Source organism: Octopus sinensis, linkage group LG4 (genome assembly GCF_006345805.1).
Source record: "Octopus sinensis linkage group LG4, ASM634580v1, whole genome shotgun sequence".
NCBI lineage: Eukaryota > Metazoa > Mollusca > Cephalopoda > Octopoda > Octopodidae > Octopus > Octopus sinensis.
Genome location: NC_043000.1, coordinates 60468558 through 60489293, shown reverse-complemented (window position 1 = coordinate 60489293; position 20736 = coordinate 60468558). Strand labels below are relative to the sequence as shown.

Sequence of the window (20736 nt, the reverse complement as noted above, 5' to 3'; positions counted from 1 at the left end):
TAGAGTAGTAGATGGGATTATTCGAACCAACCAACTGGCCTAGACAGTTGTGGAAAGGAGTGATATCAATATGCTCGATGGCACCAGGAAGAAGATGCAGACAGTAGATTTGTTACTCTTCTGTACAGTGAGGTTGGGCAATGTGAAACTTTGCAAGGCAGCATGTTCATATGATCAAGGATGTCTTTTGACGAGAAGCGCATTTGAAATAACAATGGCACAATTGTCTCCAATGATAGAGAAGGAAAGATACATAGAAATGTTGTTATGAGAAATTATTGAGAAAATAATTTGGCTGAGGCAGAAAGTGATTACTCCACTTAACCCAGTTATGGTTAGTAAGGCAATAACGGAAGCAACAGGAGTAATTGTTGAGATGTTCGAAATTTCAGGTTATACTGGCTACTCAGTTAAGTTGTTAAAAAATAATTAATTGCGACACAAGCAGTATTTAGACCAAAAGGTAATATTTACACAACTTAAAAGTGGATGTTGTATTAGAACACAGAATACTTTGATAGTTACCACGAGAGAAACTTTCATTTGGTTTTGTGGTACATATAAGCACTCTTGTTCACATCACTAGCAGGAGACAATCACTACCATCAATGCTGCCAGGACATTATCAATGGTAGACACTTAACCAATGGAAATAGCAGTGACTGCTATGCTAGTGATATACATGAGATCGCAGTGCCTAATCAGGCTCTGGTGTTGTAAATAATCAGTGGGCTTATTAAAAAATGATAGCAACAGAAGCACTCACTATTAATACCAAAAGGTAATATTTATCACCACTTATAATACTTTGATAGTTACCATTAGAGAACCTCACATATGGTTTTGTGGTGCATATAAGCACTCTTGTTTACATTGCTAGCAGGAGACAATCATCACCATTGCCAGGACTACCAGATCATGTTATTTCGGCCTTCTTTGGCCTTGTCATTGGTAGATGCCTGATGGTTGGAAATAACAGTGACTGCTTCCACTAGCACTGTAAACGACTGCTTATATGCACCACAAAACCATATAAGAGGTTCTCTCATGGTTACTATCACAGTATTCTGTGTTTTAACACATCCACTTTTCAGTTGTGATAAATATCACCTTTTGTTAGGTTGTTGTTTAACCCTGGGTCAGCCATGATCAAGCAGACTACAATCAAAGACATTTCAGCCACAACATTCTGTCATAGTGGTGTGTAAGATTACATTATCCAATGAGTCCTTTCCTTAGGGCAGTAGGTTGTGTGATGTGAGGGAGATTTGATTGCTATTTCTAGTGTAGACCACCATTTAGAAGCGTCTATGATGGGTCATGCAGGAAGATGTTATCCTCAAAGGACTGACATTGAGTATAACCATCAAGTAACACTAGAGAGCATCAATTACAGAAGCTTCAAATTACTGAAGGTTTTGCTGTAGCTAATGTCGATAGAATTAGATTGGAAAAGATGCTGTTACGGTTTGTGCCATGCTGTTAAAACATAAATACCATATTTTTTGCTAAACCACTTCAGAAGCTTAAACTAACCATTTCACTTCGCATTAACTGGTCTGAAGAAGGCCTTTCATACTAGGTACAGGTAAATTACTTATGAGAACCATTTAAGCTATGTACTCTCCCAACTACATGGTTCTGGGTTCAGTCTCCATTGCATACCACTTTGGGCAAGTGTTCTCTATTACAACCTGAGGCTGACCAAAGCCTTGTTAGCGGATTTGGTAGATGGAAACTGAAAGAAGCTTGTGTGTATGTGTTTGTATGTGTTGGTCCCCCACCACTGCTTGGCAACCAATGTTGGTGTGTTTACAACTCCATAACTTAGCAGTTCAGCAAAAGAGATTAATAGAATAAGTTCCTGGCTTTAAAATAAAAAATACTGGTGTTAAGTCATTTGGCTAAAAATTCTTCTAGGCAGTGCCCCATCATGGCTGCAGTCTAATGACTAAAACAAATAAAAGGTAAAAGATACTAGTAGGTGTTCAGCTGGGACATACCCTTGGCTCCCTTCCATTCAGTATAGTACCAGGGGCTATAATACTAGTGTTCTTGGAAATTTTATATATACTGATGAAAAAGAAAAAGGTCTGCATTCCAAAGGTCTAAAGGTCAATACAACAAAGACCAAAATGTTAGCAGTAAAAAGTTTAAAATACCAGAGAAATATGCTACAGTTTTTTTTTCTTTTTCCACTATGTTTATAGTTTCCCTGTTATTGTTATTCATTGTAATTACAAATTTATTATTCATACAAAAGAGAAAAAGACCCATATTCATGTCTGGTCAGTAGTCTTTAGCATATGCTTCTATTTAGCGCAGAAAGAAACAAATATACAAACCTTACTGTAGAAAAAAATAAAAGGATGTAAGGAGAGTTTTATTATACATGTTTTAAATTCTTGTCAATAACTTTATCTCCAACCTTCTTTACAGTGTTTTTCTTCCATCACTCGTGAGCGAAATGGGGAGTTAATCCATCAAAAAGGTTGCACTGAACGACCAGAACTGCTTAGTTGCAACCCAAGTCGAAGTGTCACGTATTTAATTAAATGCTGCAATGAAAGTTGGTGCAACACCAATATGACCCTTTCACTATCTCCTGAACCTACTCCAGGTAATTTATGTACACTAAAACATTTTTTTGTTTTATTCGATATTGCTATGTATTGCTATTGTAATGGTGGTGCAGCTAGTAGAGAACTGGATTTGATGTTGATGCTTTTTATGGTACTCACTATTTGATACTTTGTAGTCATCTGCTCAAAATATTCAGTAGTTCTTTTCATTAGTACCTGTCCAACAATGATTATAAGAACAACTTCACTACTTCAACTATGATTATAAAAAATACTTCTCGTGATTTTAGCAAGAAGGCATTTCTTGTTGAAAGAACCCAGTGTTCCTGTTCCTCACTGCTGCTAAGACAACTGAGTAGATTAGGAGATTAGGTTATTTACAATATTCAGGTTTGGGTTTGTTTCTATGGAAAGAATTTCTTGGGTGTTCTAGTTATATTTAGCTTATTGAATTAGAGAAGTGCTCCTTGACTTTCTTCACTTGCAGTACACTTATATTCTTTTCAAAATTCAGTAACACACCTGAACAAAAAATATAACTAAAAGTATATGGAAAAAAATTTTGTTCAGGTGTCTTTGTAGCACACCTAGCATCATCTCATGACACACCAGTGTGTCGCAGCATACCGGTTGCAGAGCACTGACTTAGAGGAGGAAGGGCAGCAACCAAGACCCTTTTCAAGACCTTTATCTTTACAATTTCTTCCAACTCACCTCTTTCACTGGGTAAATATCAATAGTTGTTTCATGAAGTTATATCCAGTTCTAGTTAACTCCTTGACAACGGTTGATGCAAATATGCGATCACACTTTCGCTTGCCTACCCACGATTAACATAAATATACAACGCTATGTTATTGTAATGGTGAACGTAAATGTACGACGCTATGTTATTGTAACAGTGAATGTAAATAGACGCGAGCTTGTTGGCACTTGTGTGTTTGTGTGGCCTCATTAGATAAAAAAAAAATCCCAGAGCAGTGTCTCGCATGCTTCGGGTAATACTGGCGTCAAGGGATTAATATATTATCATTAAGCCAGAACAGGCTTTTCTCCTGTTACAATGATCCAATACTCTATAGAAGTGAAGTAGTTTCTCTGTGCCTTAACAGTGGGACAAAGAAGTCTTATCATTTATTTCCGCTACAATAATGTAACCCTATTAGATTTGTTTCATCTATATTCTTATCACTGAAAATTTGAATTCTTTTGTAATTGCTTTGTATAGTCAGGTCAGGGATTGTCTCATCACAGGCTGATGAGACCTGCTACTGGTACCATGTAGACCAGAACTACTTGTTCCACGGTCAAGTGGTCCACAACTAAACTAGCCCTCCCACTTGAATAGCTTGCTACTCTTGTGAGGAGGGTGGATAAGCTCCTTGTGGGTCAATGGCTGTTCAGTTGGGGAAGGCAATAGCAAATCACCCCAATATCTCTATGAGGAAATCCAAATGAGGCAGTGCTATGAATTCATTTAATGGGAGAACTTGCTTAATCTGGAAGCCTTTTGTTGTAGTGTCATCATGCTGCAAAGCATACAAATACATGACAACAATGAATTGCTTCCATAATTCTAAATGAAAAGCCATCACCACATGTTTTTTTTGACTGCCAGACTTGTATTAAATTTGATAGAAATCTTACTGAGGTTATTCAAATGACAATCAAACCCCATTTCTGTATTACACAACAATGAATAATCAGTATTGCTTGGATAAACAATATTTTGAGAAACTGAAAGAGAATTATAATACAACTAGAGCTAACAGAAAAAAATTAACTTTAAAAGGACTCTAATATAATAACTATAGCTCATATATGAAATAGTTTCTCCATACCATTCAATTACATGAACCAGTGAATTATTTCTCAAGGACAATTGGTGCAGCAGGAATAGTTCCAAATATATATACTTATAACTTCTTACATCTAGTCATAGATTTCCTTGTCATTAACCAACTTCATAAAATCTAACCAGTTTTGTATTTGATATTTTTGAAGTTAATAATAAAAAAAAAAATGACATAACATCCAGTATAAAATTACAATTGGAAACAAAGTTTCAACTCTGGTTGTTAGACCAGTGAACAATAAAATGGAGATTTACGTTTACCTGTTTTATTTATGTTCTTGTAGCTCTAGCCTAATGCAACTTGTATTTGTCAACAGTCAACTAGTATTCTAAAACCATTCTGTTTCCCTAAACAATATTTGTTTCTTTCATTAAACAACAGTAAAGAATCCTTCACTTGTGCTTCTATTAAGCATCCTCATACTTATTGCTCTGTTTAATGCTGCAATACTGGCTTTCATTGCTTATATTCGATGGAAGCACAAATGTCGAATGGAGGATTTTGGTGCACGAGAACCATGCCTTTTAGAAGATAGTGAACGTAAAGCTAGCAAGGATGAGAAGGGTTCACTGAAGGTAAGCAGAATTTATTCAGTTTGAAATATTTTATCCATTTATTATTATAAAAAATTAAAAAAATAATAAATCAGATTGAGATTGTGTAATATATTTGAATACTGATCATAAGAATTAACTGTTCAAAACATGGCTACAATCTTGAGCATGGTATGACTATGTAGTTAAAAAGTTTACTTCACACCAATGTGGTTTTCTAAGTTGATTCCAATTATGCCCAACTCTGTGTAAGTGGCTTTGACCATAAACTCCGGTTGACCAATACCTTGTGATTGGAATTTGTGACAGAAACTGAACGAAAGTTTATTGTTTGTGTATGTGTATTGGGTCCTTTCTAGAAAATAGACTCTGGTCACCCACCCATAATTTTTTAAAGTTAATAAATAATATTAGCTAAAGGATATCTAGTTTGTCATTGAATAACAATATTTTTGGTTATGCAGGCCCCCAGCTATAATTAAATATTAGAGTCTAGTGGATTCAAAAACAAGATAATTCATGTTCTTCATCCCTGCCATTTCAGACTAAGATGAAATGCTGTCTGATCAGCTGGTTTACTTCTTTTTTTAATCAAAAAATTTTTTTTGTTTAATGTTATGTCCAATATTACCAAGAAATTACTAGTGTTAGTTGATAAGCATTTCTCTATTAACTATAGTTACAAAAAGATATTTAATATGAACATTCTTAAACTGAGTTTCCATTATACTATTAATATGAAGAATCTAATAACTAGTAAATTATTAAGGCTATCTATACATGCAGGAATATTAATGCATGTCCATTCAATCCATCATAATTCTGAAGTAGTAGTTATCTTCACCAAACTTTGATGTAATGCCAAAACACTACATAGATATGACAAAAGGTAAATTTTAATAATGGTACTTCAGCCATACTTTTTTATTTGGGCATATAAAAGAATTGAGGTATGTAGCAAAATTGCATAATATCTTGCCTTTGAAAGAATATGCTAATGATTTCAGTATCAACTTGAACATTTTTGAGATGTGCAGGCTTTTTAAAGGTTGGACCAAAAATACAATTTCCTTCCAGTTGAGAAACACCTAATATTAAAAAAAAAAAAAACTTTCATTATTCTGTCTAAATGCAATGTTTGAAATTTTTACAAAATGTTAGCACTTTGACAGTGTCTAGAGAAAACTGAAATTTGTTACTACCATCTATTAATACAATTCCACATGTAATTTTCACCTGCTTTTCACATATCATTTACGTTTCTACATAATCGAGTAAATTTTTTCCCCTTTCTGTTTTGATCTAAATGAATCCTCCATATATGTCGAACTGTCTTTGTGCTGGACAGTTCAACAGCATCTTATAAGCCAGAGGACTGGGTTAGACTCTAGTGACTGCTTTGACATGATTTCTACAGCTGGATGTCCTTCCTAATGCCAGCCATTTTATAAAGTGTACCAGTTATTTTTTTCCATGGCATTGGTTCAAGTGAGGTCACCAAGTAACTCACAACACAAAAACCACTCAACTGAGTTGGAGTATAGTATTGAGGGAGATGACTGTATGTAAGTTGTTGAAATGTTAAATATGATAGAGCGACAAGAACAAGTGTCAGCTAGCTGGAAAGAGAGAAAACAGATAGTGGTGATGACATGTCACAAAGTGAATGTATAAGAGAATAGGAATGGGTTTGTGGTATAATTATTTTATTGCCTGTTGAATATTGGTTTCCTCCTTAACAAGCAGAACTTAAGCGTGAAGAACAACAGCAAGGTTATATGGTATTTCCAGCCATTAAAGGGAAAGAACTCATTTAAAGTTATGAATTGTGCCCCATTTAATCTGCCACCTTCTGTCAGCATGCTGCTACTGGAAACCTTCTTTATCCAGAACATTTCAACACTTTTGGCTAATGTTTATTGTCTGATTGCTTAATTATTTCATTAAGCATGAACTCAAACTTAAAATCTATTTTCTGTAACAAACTGTATTGCTTATATATGCACTGACATAGCCATGCGGTTAAGAACTTTATTGCTAAATTATGTGGCTTCCAGTTCAGTCCCTGGGTGCATCCCACCTAACAAGTGTCTTCAACTATAGCCTCAAGCATTAGAAGTGAATTTCGTAAACTGAAACTGAAAAAGAGGCCTGTTGTTGGTATGTGCGTCTCCTTGTCTTGACATAGTGTGCTAATTGTAAGTAAACACTACCACCATACAAGTCGCGCCACTTGTTTGCAATCTTTTGTGTAACATGTCCAACCTAAGTTAAGACATCACAGGTGATGGTCGGTGACAGTAAGAGTGTCCAACTTTAAAAAGAAGTTGCCTCCAAAAATATCAAGCATGGAAAAGTAGACATTAAAATATTGATAATTTTATATATATATATATATATACAGCTGGATGCCCTTCCTAACACCAACCACTCATAGGAGCCAGTCAGGCAGGACTGGCATCGACCACATTCAGATGGTGCTTTTTAGATACTACCAGCACGTCTATATATATATATATATATATATAAATATATATATTGAAGTTACTGGGATGTAAACAAATCAACAACAGTTATCAAGCAGTGGTGGGGCATAAATACAATACATGCACAAAGACCCACACATGTGTATTTGTATATAACAGGCTTCTTTCAGTTACCCACTACCAAATCCACTCACTTGTCAGTCAGCCCTGAGCTATGCTAAAAGACACTTGCCCAGGGTGCCACACAGTAGGACTGAACTTGGAGCTATGTGGTTAAAGAGCAAATTTCTTACCACACAGTCATGCCCATGCTATTAAACCAATATCCTGACCATTCAGCAAAGTGCAATTTTCAGTTTTATGTGATGGTGTGAGAGTAAATTCAGATTGAAAAAATAACAGTTCATTGTCAAGTAACCATATTAAACTAGACATTATAGTTATGTTGTGATATGTTTTTGTTGCTTTAAAACCAAAGATTGTGCAATATATTTGTGTTTTTACAGGAGCTTTATGAACAATCAGTAACATCTGGAAGTGGATCTGGTTTGCCTTTTCTTGTTCAAAGTACTGTAGCCAGACAAGTCATGATGGTTGAAATGATTGGTAAGTATTGTCAAGCTTGACTCTATATGGTTTAATTATATGCATAAAATTACCAAAGAATATTGACATATATAACAAAAATGGCCAGCTGTCTCTGTTGCTGTGTGTGTTAGATGAAAACCAATGAGTGGACAGTGGGATGCTATGATAGATATCAAATCCATGCAACTATGGAAAAAAATGGGTATAAAATAATGATGTCAGTGGCTGTGATCTGCCTGCCAACACCATCTGTGGTTCTCTGTGAAGTAAATGGATGTCTGTCAGTTTCCCCAATGAAGATTAAGTTGTTTGATCAGCCGATACACCTTGTTATTGAATTAATGTGTGATTGGCTGAATACTTCACAGGTATGTGTATCCTTAACATAATTCTCAGGTGGAATCAGTGTGACATGATATGTTACAAGATTGTACCTTTGACTTACAAGTTCAGTCTGTTCAGTGGGCTTCCTAACAGTTTCCATCTACTGAATTTTATTCACAAGGTCACAAGGTTTGAATTGATCCAATGGGTAGAATATCTGAGCTGGGTATGGTCGGTTTAAATGCTGAAGGGTTAAGTATCCTCTGCTACACATTTGCTTGTGTAGTAGAGGATTTTGCTTTTGGTTCCTCTCTTCTGTCACCTATGTATAAGGATCTATTCACATTATGCCCCACCCACCACTACCACACACATACTAGACACCACTCTATGTATATATGTGAGAATCTAAGAAGATATGTGAAAAATAGAAAATGTCAATCATCTAACTTAATGATTATGGTTGAAGGTGCTGGATGATATCTAGCAAAGACTGAAAAGCTACTCTGAGCACCAATGTGATCTAGTTGAGCACCAGATCACATTGAGTGAAAAACAGCGCATTTAAATCATCAATTAACAATGAAAATTTACCAAACTATTAAGCAGTTACTAAAATGTTGATTTTAAATACCTCCGTATGGTTAAAATTGTTTAGATAAAAATATGTAATTAGAGTGTGAGTAAGTTGTAAAATTATTTGTTAATGTCTTGAATTTGTGTCGTTTTGTTGACTTTCTACAAAAATATGGCTTAGTAACAGTGTGGAATATAATTTCTTGTAATACTGTGTATACTGCTATTCTTAATAATCCTTTGCATTGGGTAAAAATCAGGAAAGAAATGATGTTAAATTGATAGGTGAATATGTTTATTTTTATTGTTATAAACATTTAGCATTCAGATTCTCCTGTCAAATGTAAAGTTTATTTATCCACATTGTTTTGAATTAATTGTGCATTATCTCATAGCTTCAAGATTTTGATGATGTGATTGTCTATTTTTAGAATGACATTAAAAGGTAGGTGTAAAATGTTGGATCAGGCCAGTTTGAGCATAAAACAGACAGAATATTTTGGTCAGATATGGCCAGTTTAAAGAAAGTGGAAAGACAAAATTTTTAGAGCAAAGGTAGTTAAAGGGCAAAAATAGCCAGGGAAAATACCTTGTCTATATTCTGACTCTAAAGCTTGTCGGGATTGACTTTGCTTTTCACCTTTCTGGGTGCTGGGCATTGATTCAATTCATTACACTCCCTCTCATAATTGTGTGGTTTTATGCCAATATAAGAAATTACATTAAATTAACAAATTTTGTTTTGATTTCAGGTAAAGGACGATATGGAGAAGTGTGGAAAGGAACCTATCATGGTGAAGTTGTTGCTGTCAAGACATTTTCTTCTCGAGATGAAGCCAGCTGGGATCGTGAAACTGAAATTTATAACACCGTTTTACTACGTCATGATAATATTCTTGGATACTTAGCATCAGACATGACCAGTCGTAATTCATGCACTCAGCTATGGCTCATCATGCACTACCATGTCAATGGCTCCCTCTATGACTACTTACAGAGAGTAGTTTTAAACCATCAGTCGATGCTACTTCTGGCTTATTCAGCAGCAGCAGGTCTCGTTCACCTTCATTCAGAAATTCTTGGAAAACAAGGAAAGCCTGCTATTGCACACCGGGATATTAAATCAAAGAATATCCTGGTCAAAAAAGATGGTTCCTGTTGCATTGGTGATCTTGGACTTGCTGTCATACACAGTCAAACAACGAACACCTTAGATCTTGGAAACAACACCAAGGTGGGGACAAAACGTTACATGGCACCCGAGGTCCTTGATGATCATTTGAACACTTATCTATTTGAGTCATTCAAATGTATTGATGTGTATGCCTTTGGTCTGGTTCTCTGGGAAATAACACGCCGTTGTGCTCTTGGAGGTAATTCAGCTTCTTTTATTTATTTATTTTTTTAAGTTGTACCAATTCTATTATGTTCAGAATATTTCTGAATATATATTAATGTTTATTTGTTTATTGCTGAGTACGTTTTGTTTATTGAAGTATGTATGTGTGTGTAAAGCTTGATGAGTTTGTATTTTGAGATATTCATGAGTTCTGCTCTAAATGCACTTAGTAATGCAATCAATTTTCAAATCATTGCTCACTTCAAAATAAGAAAATATCTTAGTATAAGCAAATGGAGGAGCCTTAGAAGTTATTCAAGCAGAGCACTGTTTAAAAATATTATTTGAGGTTTTAGAAAATCAACATTAATGCTTGAGTATCTTGAAAAACAAACATCTTATTCATAAATTTGTTATACACATGTGTGATCTATAAAATAAGGTAAGCAATATTTTTCTAAGTTTTTGTCTCTCTATGCAAAGTGCAGCATTAACTTTTTATCTGATCCCCAGTGCATCAGAAAATAGAAAAAATGTTAAGAACCACTGCAATATGTGGTTGTTTGACCTACTCAAAATAGCAGTCGTTTTTGATTTGTCTGTTAAAAATCATACCCTACCACTAGAAAAGATGCAATGATCACAGCTAAAAGCTCTTTTCATCATTTCTGCTCAGTCTAAACTGATCTAGAGCAAACAACAACTATCCAAATTTAGGGTGAAACTCTACTCTTATTCTTGATATTGATAAATTCTAAAAATAGAATTTTGTATTTATATATATAAAAAATATATATATTTAAAAGAAATGTGTCATTTATTTTATACAATCTATGTTGAACTATTACTGCTTTTTATATGAGTTTGGAGTAAAATATTTATTTGAAAAATGGATAGAAATGTATACATGTGTGTAACATGAAACATAGCATGTAATTATTTAAGTACTAAATAATTAGATCTATTAAAATATTGAAAGAAAGGAACATTTCCTATTTGCTTTACCACACTGACAGGTTAGACAATATTTATCAGAATTTTTCCATAGAGCCTATTTTATGAGTTATCTACCTTTATGCGGTTAATTTTCATCCTCGCTTCTTTTGAAATTAACTGAAGTGAAATAATATAAGGTAGGTTTCCCAACGACATAATGTGGTTTCTAAACTATAAATATATAAGTAAAAAAATTGTATTAATTAACCCTTTTGTGGCCGCATTTTCAGTGAAATACCCTATATACACATATTTTCCATCACTTTGATAAATAATTGAAAACTTAAGGGATGTTTTTAAACTAACTTCTCCATTAAGTTTGGTGTTTGTAAACTTAACAAAAGTGTCTTACATAGAGTCACAATGGAATTTTAAATTTAGGTATGAATATTTTATGAAAGTGATAGTTTTGTGTTACAGAAGCAGAGATTGTCTGGGGCAAGTTGGTATCAAGATTACTTTCAACAGATTTCTGTTCATTTTCAGTTATTCTTATTCAAATGCATCAATGCTCTATGGCAAATACTTTCAACATTTGCTCTGCAATAGCTGATGCTATAGAGATAAAAAGTACTTTATGGTAGAATGCTATTTTGTGCCTAGGTCTTAATTAAGATAATTCAGAAACACACTTGCTCAAAAGTGTCAGCATTATAATTCCAGTTTCTCCTATCCTTAAAGTCAATAAGTTTGTACTTTTCTAGTCATATATCTCTTACTACAAAGAGTCAAGCAATCAATTTTTTTTTCTTTCTTATACTTATTTCAGTAAGTCATTAGACTGTGGCCAAGCTGGAGCACCGCCGTGAAGAATCTTTAGTTGAATGAATCGATCCCACTACTTATTTTAAAATAATTTTTTTGATAGGCCTGGTACTTATCCTGTTGGTCTCTTTTGCCAGATCTTTAAGTTATGGGGACATAAACACACTGACACTGGTTGTCAAGTGGTGGTGGGGTACAGACACACAATCTCACACACATATATGGCAAGCTTCTTTCAGTTTCTGTCTCCCTAATGCACTCACAACACTTTGGTCGGCCCAAGGCTTTGTTGAAGACAATTGTCCAGGTTCCAAATTTCTTATTTATTTCACACGTCCATGATACAAATATTAATGTAATTATTCAGGTCAATAATACTGATAAATAATTTTCTCTTCTATTCTGCAGGTATTTCTGAAGAATACAAGCCACCATTTTGGGATGTTGTTCCAAGTGATCCCAGTTTTGAGGATATGAGAAAAGTAGTTTCTGTTGATCAGCAACGACCCATAATTCCAAACAGATGGACTACTGATCCTGTAAGTATATTTTAGGTTTAGAGAAAGCTTTGTGTTAATGAGCTATGTGATGTATTACAGCATTCAAGTTTTGTGCTTCACTACAGTCAATATCTTTCAGGATCAGTGTAACCAGTACCAGTGCTATAATGAGATTGTGAATCAGTAATACCATCAGCTTTACTAAAGTAGACAAACAGTGTAGGAGCCTTTATGCGGTTGCTCACTTCTAGATACAGCAGTCAATCTCCTTCAGTTGTGCATTAACTCTGTTAAAGAAAAATGACACATTGGATAATTTTTGCTTCAGAAAGATATTAGTGTTCTGAGTTCAAATCTCAGTGGAATCAGTTTTGCTTTTTTATTCTTCCAGAGTCTGTAAAATAAGTCTCTATATACAGGTGTTGATTCATTTAAAACTTTGTAAAAAAAAAAAAAAATCATTGATTTTGTGTTCTGTGAAGTACCTACAATGGAAGAAACTGGCTGTCAGATTAACATACACATGTAACAGTTTGTGTAATTTAAATTGTGCTATTACATTCTTGAAATCACTGCTCACTGAAATTATGCAATATATTACTTTGAAGAATCTTAGATTAATTCAAATGATTTTTTCAAATATTTTGGAGATGGAGTTATATATCAATTATATATATTAGTGACAAAGGCAGTATTAATGCTGAGAGGTAATAATTATCCCACTAATATGTGGATGTTCTGTTAAACGGACTATACTGTGGTACATATCATGAGAGAAGTTCTCATTGACTTTTGTTTATCTCTCTGCTAGTGATATAAACAAGAGTGCATTTTGCACCAAAAGCCAATATGAAAGTTTTTTGCATGATATTTACCACAGTAAAGTTTGTTCTTACAGACCATCCATATTTAAGTGAAGATAGCCATAAAAATCAGCCTCAACACACAGCTGGAGTCTGGACAGCTCTATGTAAAGCCGTCCTACACATACCAGTCTGGAAAGTAGACATTAACATTAAACAATGATGATGATGATCTAGTATATCTTAAGAAACCACTTTTCTATTTTACTTGCACATCATTCTTTAATTGGTTTCTCTGTGCTAGAAATAGGAGCCAAATTTCCTTCAAATCACACCCAACTACGTTAAAAGGAAATATATATTTGATAATATAGCTCAAGTACAATATTCCAGACAAAAAGACAGGCTGCACATAGCTTGTGTTCCTATGATCATATATTTGCTTGATCAAAGCTAATTTGGGTTAAGCAACAAAAAAAATGCTGAAAAAGAGGTAATCCAAAAGTTGTACACACACGCACCAATTATATACTCTGAAGATTGCTTCCAGGTTCATTTTTCTCCTAGATGTGTTATGTACCAAATTGATTATTTGCACTTATATTGTTCTATGAATATATTAATAAGTAACGGAAGTTTATGAATGTCTGTTTAAACTACAGTTGTTGACTTTTACAAGTTTTACATCTCCTGTATATCATAGATAATCATCTCTGGTACTTACTACCAACTATTTAGTATGAAGACAAGTAAACAATTCAAGACATTGCTTGATCATAAATTTCAGATTATATATTTAACCTTATTTTAATAAATGCATTAAAATCTTTGGAGATCTTTTTTAAAGAATAATGTCATTATTTTTGTTGCAGATTCTCAACCAGATGGGCAAATTAATGAAAGAGTGCTGGCGCCATGAACCCAAAGCCAGACTGTCAATGCTGCGTGTTAAGAAGAATTTACAGCGTTATATGGATAGACCTGAAGATGACAATTAATTACAATAAATAAGACTTTCCAGTATAACACTTGTCAGAGACTTAACAGCTGTGTACTATAGAGAGGCAGATTCTGCACACACTATCATTACTGACATGTGTACGAGTGTGTATGCACTTACGCTTACATTTTTACAAACAAAAATATGAATTCATATACACTCTCTGTGAGTATACATATGTATGAATACATGAGTGAAAGAGAGTGTATGTGTGTGCACATAACATGCATGTGTGAGTATGTATATATACATACACAAACATCTATGTACATGTGTATTATATATTTGTGTGTTTATGTATACATATGTATATATATATATGTATGTACTTTTGTGTGTACATGTATATATATATATATATATATATATATATATATACACACACACACACACAAATGCATGCATGTATATCTGCATGTGTACATGCATGTACACATGCATGAGTGGGTATATATATACACACACACACACACACACAGATATGCATATCTAAATATATAATCTATACAGACAGACCTCATTCAGCAATATTTTTGCGATACATCATTAGAGTTTCATAGTTTTTACTAAACCAATCATCAATCTTGTGAAAGGATTCATTCACACATGTTGTCTATACCTTTTCATTATATTAACTTTTTTTTAACATATTTTTTAGTCATTGACCACTTGTATAAAACCTGAATAATGTTTGATTCATCCCTTTCCTTCCCTACTAACCGTATTTTCTCCCACCTATAAGATATATGTGTGTGTGTGTGTGTATATATATATATATATATATATATAATATATATATATATAGCTATCCATATATGTATATCTCCCCCTCTTTCTTTCTATATATATATATATATATATATATATATATATACGTTTAAATATTTGTTGTGCAAGATTTTTTATGTAAAGTCGTGTGTTGAAACAGATATTGTTGTATTTAGGAATGGTCATTTTGCCAGTTTAGCCAATAAAAACACACGCACTATATATTTGGTGTTACTTTGCTTCAGTGTTATTTATTTTTTACATTAATCTTAATCTTATTTCGGCCAGAGTTCTTTCGTCACACTCCTGTGACCGCATCAGTGGTCCTTTGTTTTCTTCTTACTTATTTGTGTCTCTCTTTACTAACCGTCACAAATAAGTAAGAAGAAAACAAAGGACCACTGATGCTGTCACAGGAGTGTGACGAAAGAACTCTGGCCGAAATAAGATTAAGATTAATGTAAAAAATAAATAACACTGAAGCAAAGTAACACCAAATATACAGTGCGTGTGTTTTTATTGGCTAAACTGGCAAAATGACCATTCCTAAATACAACAATATATATATATATATATATATATATATATATATATCTATATATATATGATCCATAATCCATTTCAGTAGAGAATTATGTGTGCATTTTCTCATGTGAGTGTGTGTTTTTGCAATACAAGTTTAAAGCTGATAAACTCTGAATGTTTTTCCTTGGCAGGTAGGTATGGTCATTTCAAAGAATTTTTTCACTAATATGCAGTCATTTTAAATCTGCAATTATTTGCATTTTCCTTCATTAGTATTTTTCTGTTTATTTTGTTTACATGTATGTACATGTGTAAGTATACATACACAAACACACATATACATGTTTATGTATGCATATTATGTATTTTCATATATACAGGGTGTCCTAAAATTAAGGCAAGCAAATTTTTTCTATTTTGCCAAAACAAAATGTTATATTTTGCAATGCAATGCAATGGTAAAGGAAACACAATTATGACACTACCACATTTATTCAATATGACCACCTCTGTTTCGAATCACAACCTTAAGTCTAAGTGCAAATGCTTCACATGCTGTACACAGCTGTTCTTAGAGAATCGAAACCCATTCTTGGTACAGTTTTGCTTTCAGAGCATCTAGCAAAGCAACATCAGTGCTCTTGACCCACCCTCATCTCCAAAATGGACCAAACAAAAAAGTCCAATGGATTTACATTGGGGCTTCTTGAGGACCATACATCCTTGCCTATGAACAGCAGAATGTTTTTCTGAATCTAGTGTTGTGAGTGTTTGGTGCTGTGGGATGGTGCTGAGTCCTGTTGGAGGCTCAAAGGTGCACCTTGAAAGCATTCATTCACCCATGGAAGCAGTTCAGCTTCCAGAATGTTGCTGATGTATTGTTGGGTGTTAATTTTAACACCTGAGAACACAAAAATGAGGTGAGACCTTCCAGTGGCTGTCACAGCTGCCCAAACCATAACTGACTGGATTTTGATGTCCATTTATGAATCTACTCTTGACGGGGCCAGATACACTCCAAAATCGGTCATTCCGGTGGTTTACTGTCTATTCGTTGTCAAATTTCTTCTCATCGGTGAGCACTAGGTTGGGCAACATATTTTCAGCAATCTGACACAGGATAAGATGACTTCTCTCCAGTCTCATGGCCTTATAAACTTGCATGAGCTCATGACAGCTGATCATCTTGTAGGGATGGAACCTAAGTCTCTCTTTCAGCACTTGATACATCAATGTTTAGCTTACTTTTGCTGTGGCAACTAGTTTTCTGACAGAACAACAATGATTTCGCCATATCTTTTCTATGATACTTTTGATAAGCTGAGGGGTCTGCACATTTCTTTTTCGGCCATGTCCAGGTTGATCAGTGGAGGAATCAGTTGCTTGAAATTTCTTGACAATTTTCCAGACTGTTGTTTAGTTAATTTGAAGTTTTTTTGCTGTATTACTTTCACCTCCTTTGTGGAGGGTTATGATAGTATTTTGGTCTATAACCATTATCTAATTTATAAATCTGAATTTTTTTAGTATGAAACAAAAACAAGATACACTAAGTTTTTTATAATGATGTATAATTTTCATATCTTATATTCATTTATAGTTATTAAACCCCGAAACTTAACTTGCTTTAATTTCATGACACTTTGTATATATGTGTGTGTTTCTCTTTCTCTCTCTCTTTCTTTCTCTCATATATATATATATATAATATATATATATGTATATATATATATATATATATATATGTATTTGTATATATAAATGTAGGTGTGTGTTTATATGTATGTGTATAGTATGTATACGCACACACATAAATATATGTGTATGTGTGTGTATTGCAATTTTTCAAATCAGAAATCATTGTCTGAATTTCTATCCCCATATAACAGACAATGAGGTTCCTGCTTTTTGTTCATAATTTTTACTCATTACAATCATGTTCATAATCTTTCTTTAATGACCTTTTTGAATTGATGCTTGTTGACATACAGTCTCCCTTCTTAAACAATTTTTTTAAAAAACTGTCATATGAACTTAAACTAATATCTAAGCTATTTCTATAATTTCCTTGAATTGAAACAGTAATTTGAGTGGCTACTTTGAAACCCTAATGTTTCACTGTGGAGGTTCCCAACTTTTTTCTTGTAACATCACATTTTTAGTGACTTACTTGGTATAAAATAGATTTCATAAGTAATAAATATATTTCCAAACATACAATCATATAAGTACCTAACCCTTTTTATACCAACCTATCTAAGACCACTCCTGTTTCTATGATACAAAAACATCATTTTAAAAAAATGTTTATACAGTATTTAGATTAAAACTTTCCATCATAATTTTATGTAAACTCATTATTTGTTTTGTTCTAAACACCAGTTAAACTCTTTAGCATTTAAACTGGCCATACCCAGCCTAAATATTCTACTTGTTTTATGCCAGATCTGACCTCTCACACCTACACTACAATGTCATTCTAAAAATATACAACCAAACCGTCGGAATCTCAGAGCTGTGGGATATAGCATGATTAATTTCAAACAATATGAGTAAATAAGTATTACATTTGATAGAGTAATCTGAAAGCTAAAGAGTTAATAATGACAAAGTTATTTTATTAAATCCATCCCACCCACCAAATCTTGACATATTTTCAGAAGTAATGGTAGCTCAGTACATTTGATTTGGAATATGACCATGAAATATTGTATTCTGTACTCAACTGATGCTTTGTTCTGAAGCATATGTATCAGTATCGTTAATCACAAGTGAAATAATGACATATATATATGTCTTTCCTTTTATATCAGATTGTAGGTATACTAGGGTACCAATTTGAAAGAATTAGTCAATCAAATTGACTCCAGTACTTTTGTTTTTTAAGTCTAGTACTTATTCTATTAGTCTTGATTTGCCAAAACACTAAGTTATAGACACAAACAAACTCACACCATTTGTGAGTTGGTGAGACACACACATATTCATGATGGGCTTCCACACAGTTTCCACACCATATCCACTCACAAGGCATTAAATAATCTGGAGCTATTGTAGAAGACCTCTGCCCAAGGTGCTGTGCAGTGAAGCTGAACTCAAAACCACATGGTTGCAGAGTGAATTTCTTTGCTTCATTGCATTGCTTAAATATCTAATACTTCTTAATTATCACTTTGACTCACTAGAAATAGCAACCAAATTTCCCTGAAATCACACTTAACATCTTGATAAAAAGAGTGACTCGTTGGATAATCTGGTTCTTGACACACTGAGTAAAAGACTTGGATGGTCATAGCTGTAATGCCTTTGATCTTAGGTCTGCTCAATCAAGAACATCCTGTGATTAAACAACAGCCCATATATATTAAACTAGTGATAAAATTATTACATCCTTAACTATTCTCGTAATTTCAGTCATCCTCAAGATTTTTCAATCATTTGTATTCATCAATTGCTTTGATTTATATTTTTCATCTTTTGCATCAGTCATCACATCAATGCAATTTTACCATTTTAATATGTTATCCATTTTACTGTTTAATACAACAACCATTCGGTTACATGCTTGAACGACAGTGTTGTTTTGGGTCAGTTTAATGAAATCTCCATTATTTTTAACAAAATAATTTTTTTTTAGTTTCCTTTTATTTATTTTTGTAATGTTTATTTTATTTTCTCTTTTTATTCTTATTTTGTTTTTAGATAGATAATGATGTCTTATATCTTGTTCAAAGTTGCTTTTAATGTCTTTTGTCATTCAGAACATTTATCCAGATTTAACTGCCATCCACTTCTAAACTTTATACATTTAATTCTTATGGGATTTTAATATTTCATAAGGGTTATGCATCATCATAGAAAATGTATAACTTTGTAATAAAAATGAAAATATGCTGTAATTTTTCTTCATTAATTCTTCCATAATTTCTTTCCTCTTTCGTTTCATGGATATATGATCTTATTTTTATAAAATCATGAATGTTTAAGTGAATTAGACTGCTTACAAAACCTGGTAGAGATAGACTGTTATTGCTATTTTTATTATTTGTGCTTCCATGTCTGACCTTCCATATTTTAAATGCTAACTGTATATTGCTTTCCACTAAATGAAATTACCTTTAAAAATTGTTGATATTGAAACAAGAGGATCAACAAAAGACCTACTTTTGTCTCAGCAAACCCTTATTTGAAAGAAAAGCAAAAATAAAAGAATTAATACTTTTTCTTGTGCTTTTTAACCTTTTCTTACAAGTTGTAGTGTATAAGAAGCTTATTGTTTTTCTGCCTAATAACCAAGCAAAATTCAGTAAAATTACTAATTGATGTTTTTTAATTGAAAATCTCAAAAATTTAATTGGTTGGGATTTACTTTTAAAATAAAATATCAGTTAGATAATTAAATAAGTTAAGTTAATTTTTTGGCTCTAAAAGCAAAAAGCAAGGCCATGTAGGGGGAGATGGAGTTATGTACAGGGAGGGTGTTCAAGAGAGACTTTGAACCGAGCGGTCGTCGGCATCTTCACTATCTCGTCCGGCAGCTTATTAGAAATAAACTTTATTTTTTGACTATCTGTTCCCCTTTTAATTCACCTATAATAATTCTTTCTGCTATATGCACAAAGCCTGAAATATTTTGTTGGATGAAGTGTGGGGATTAGTCAAGTTCATTGACCTTAGTGCTGGACTGGTACTTACTTTATTGATCCCAAAAGGATGGAAGACAAAAGACAACCTTGGCAGTGTTTGAACACAATGTCAAAAAGAAGATATGCCACTAAGCATTTTGTCTGGCATTCTAATAATTCTGCTAGCTTGGTGCCTTATTCAGTTATAATGGTAACTGATTTTTCTTCAATTATTCTGATGCCTCATCTAAACATTGCATATTAGATACATCAGAGTTTGTCATCTTAAAGAATTCATTAATTTTCATGAAGTTACATCTTGGTGTAAAAAGAAAAACATCTCACTGATAGGCAAATCTGCTTAAATACCAGTTATGTGTACTTCACTCCAGATTTCTTATGGAATGTTTACTTTCTTCCACTTGTATTGATTTCAAATTTTAACACAA

General features: G+C 33.3%; 1 protein-coding gene across 5 annotated transcripts in view; it reads left to right on the top strand.

The window, feature by feature from the left end:
- The window catches only part of LOC115210224 (activin receptor type-1), a 58080-nt gene extending 43489 nt beyond the window's left edge, over nt 1-14591 (top strand). For 3 of the 5 annotated variants that reach the window (XM_036502028.1, XM_036502027.1, XM_036502030.1), the window contains 6 exons: nt 2440-2620; nt 4814-5013; nt 7985-8084; nt 9719-10339; nt 12475-12605; nt 14242-14591. In XM_036502028.1, the coding sequence (XP_036357921.1) occupies nt 2440-2620; nt 4814-5013; nt 7985-8084; nt 9719-10339; nt 12475-12605; nt 14242-14367 (1359 nt within the window). In that variant the 3' untranslated portion in view covers nt 14368-14591. The remainder of the gene's footprint in view (nt 1-2439; nt 2621-4813; nt 5014-7984; nt 8085-9718; nt 10340-12474; nt 12606-14241) is intronic. The other 2 variants (XM_029778696.2, XM_036502029.1) reach the window with 2 other exon arrangements.
- Nucleotides 14592-20736: the final 6145 nt, after the last annotated feature.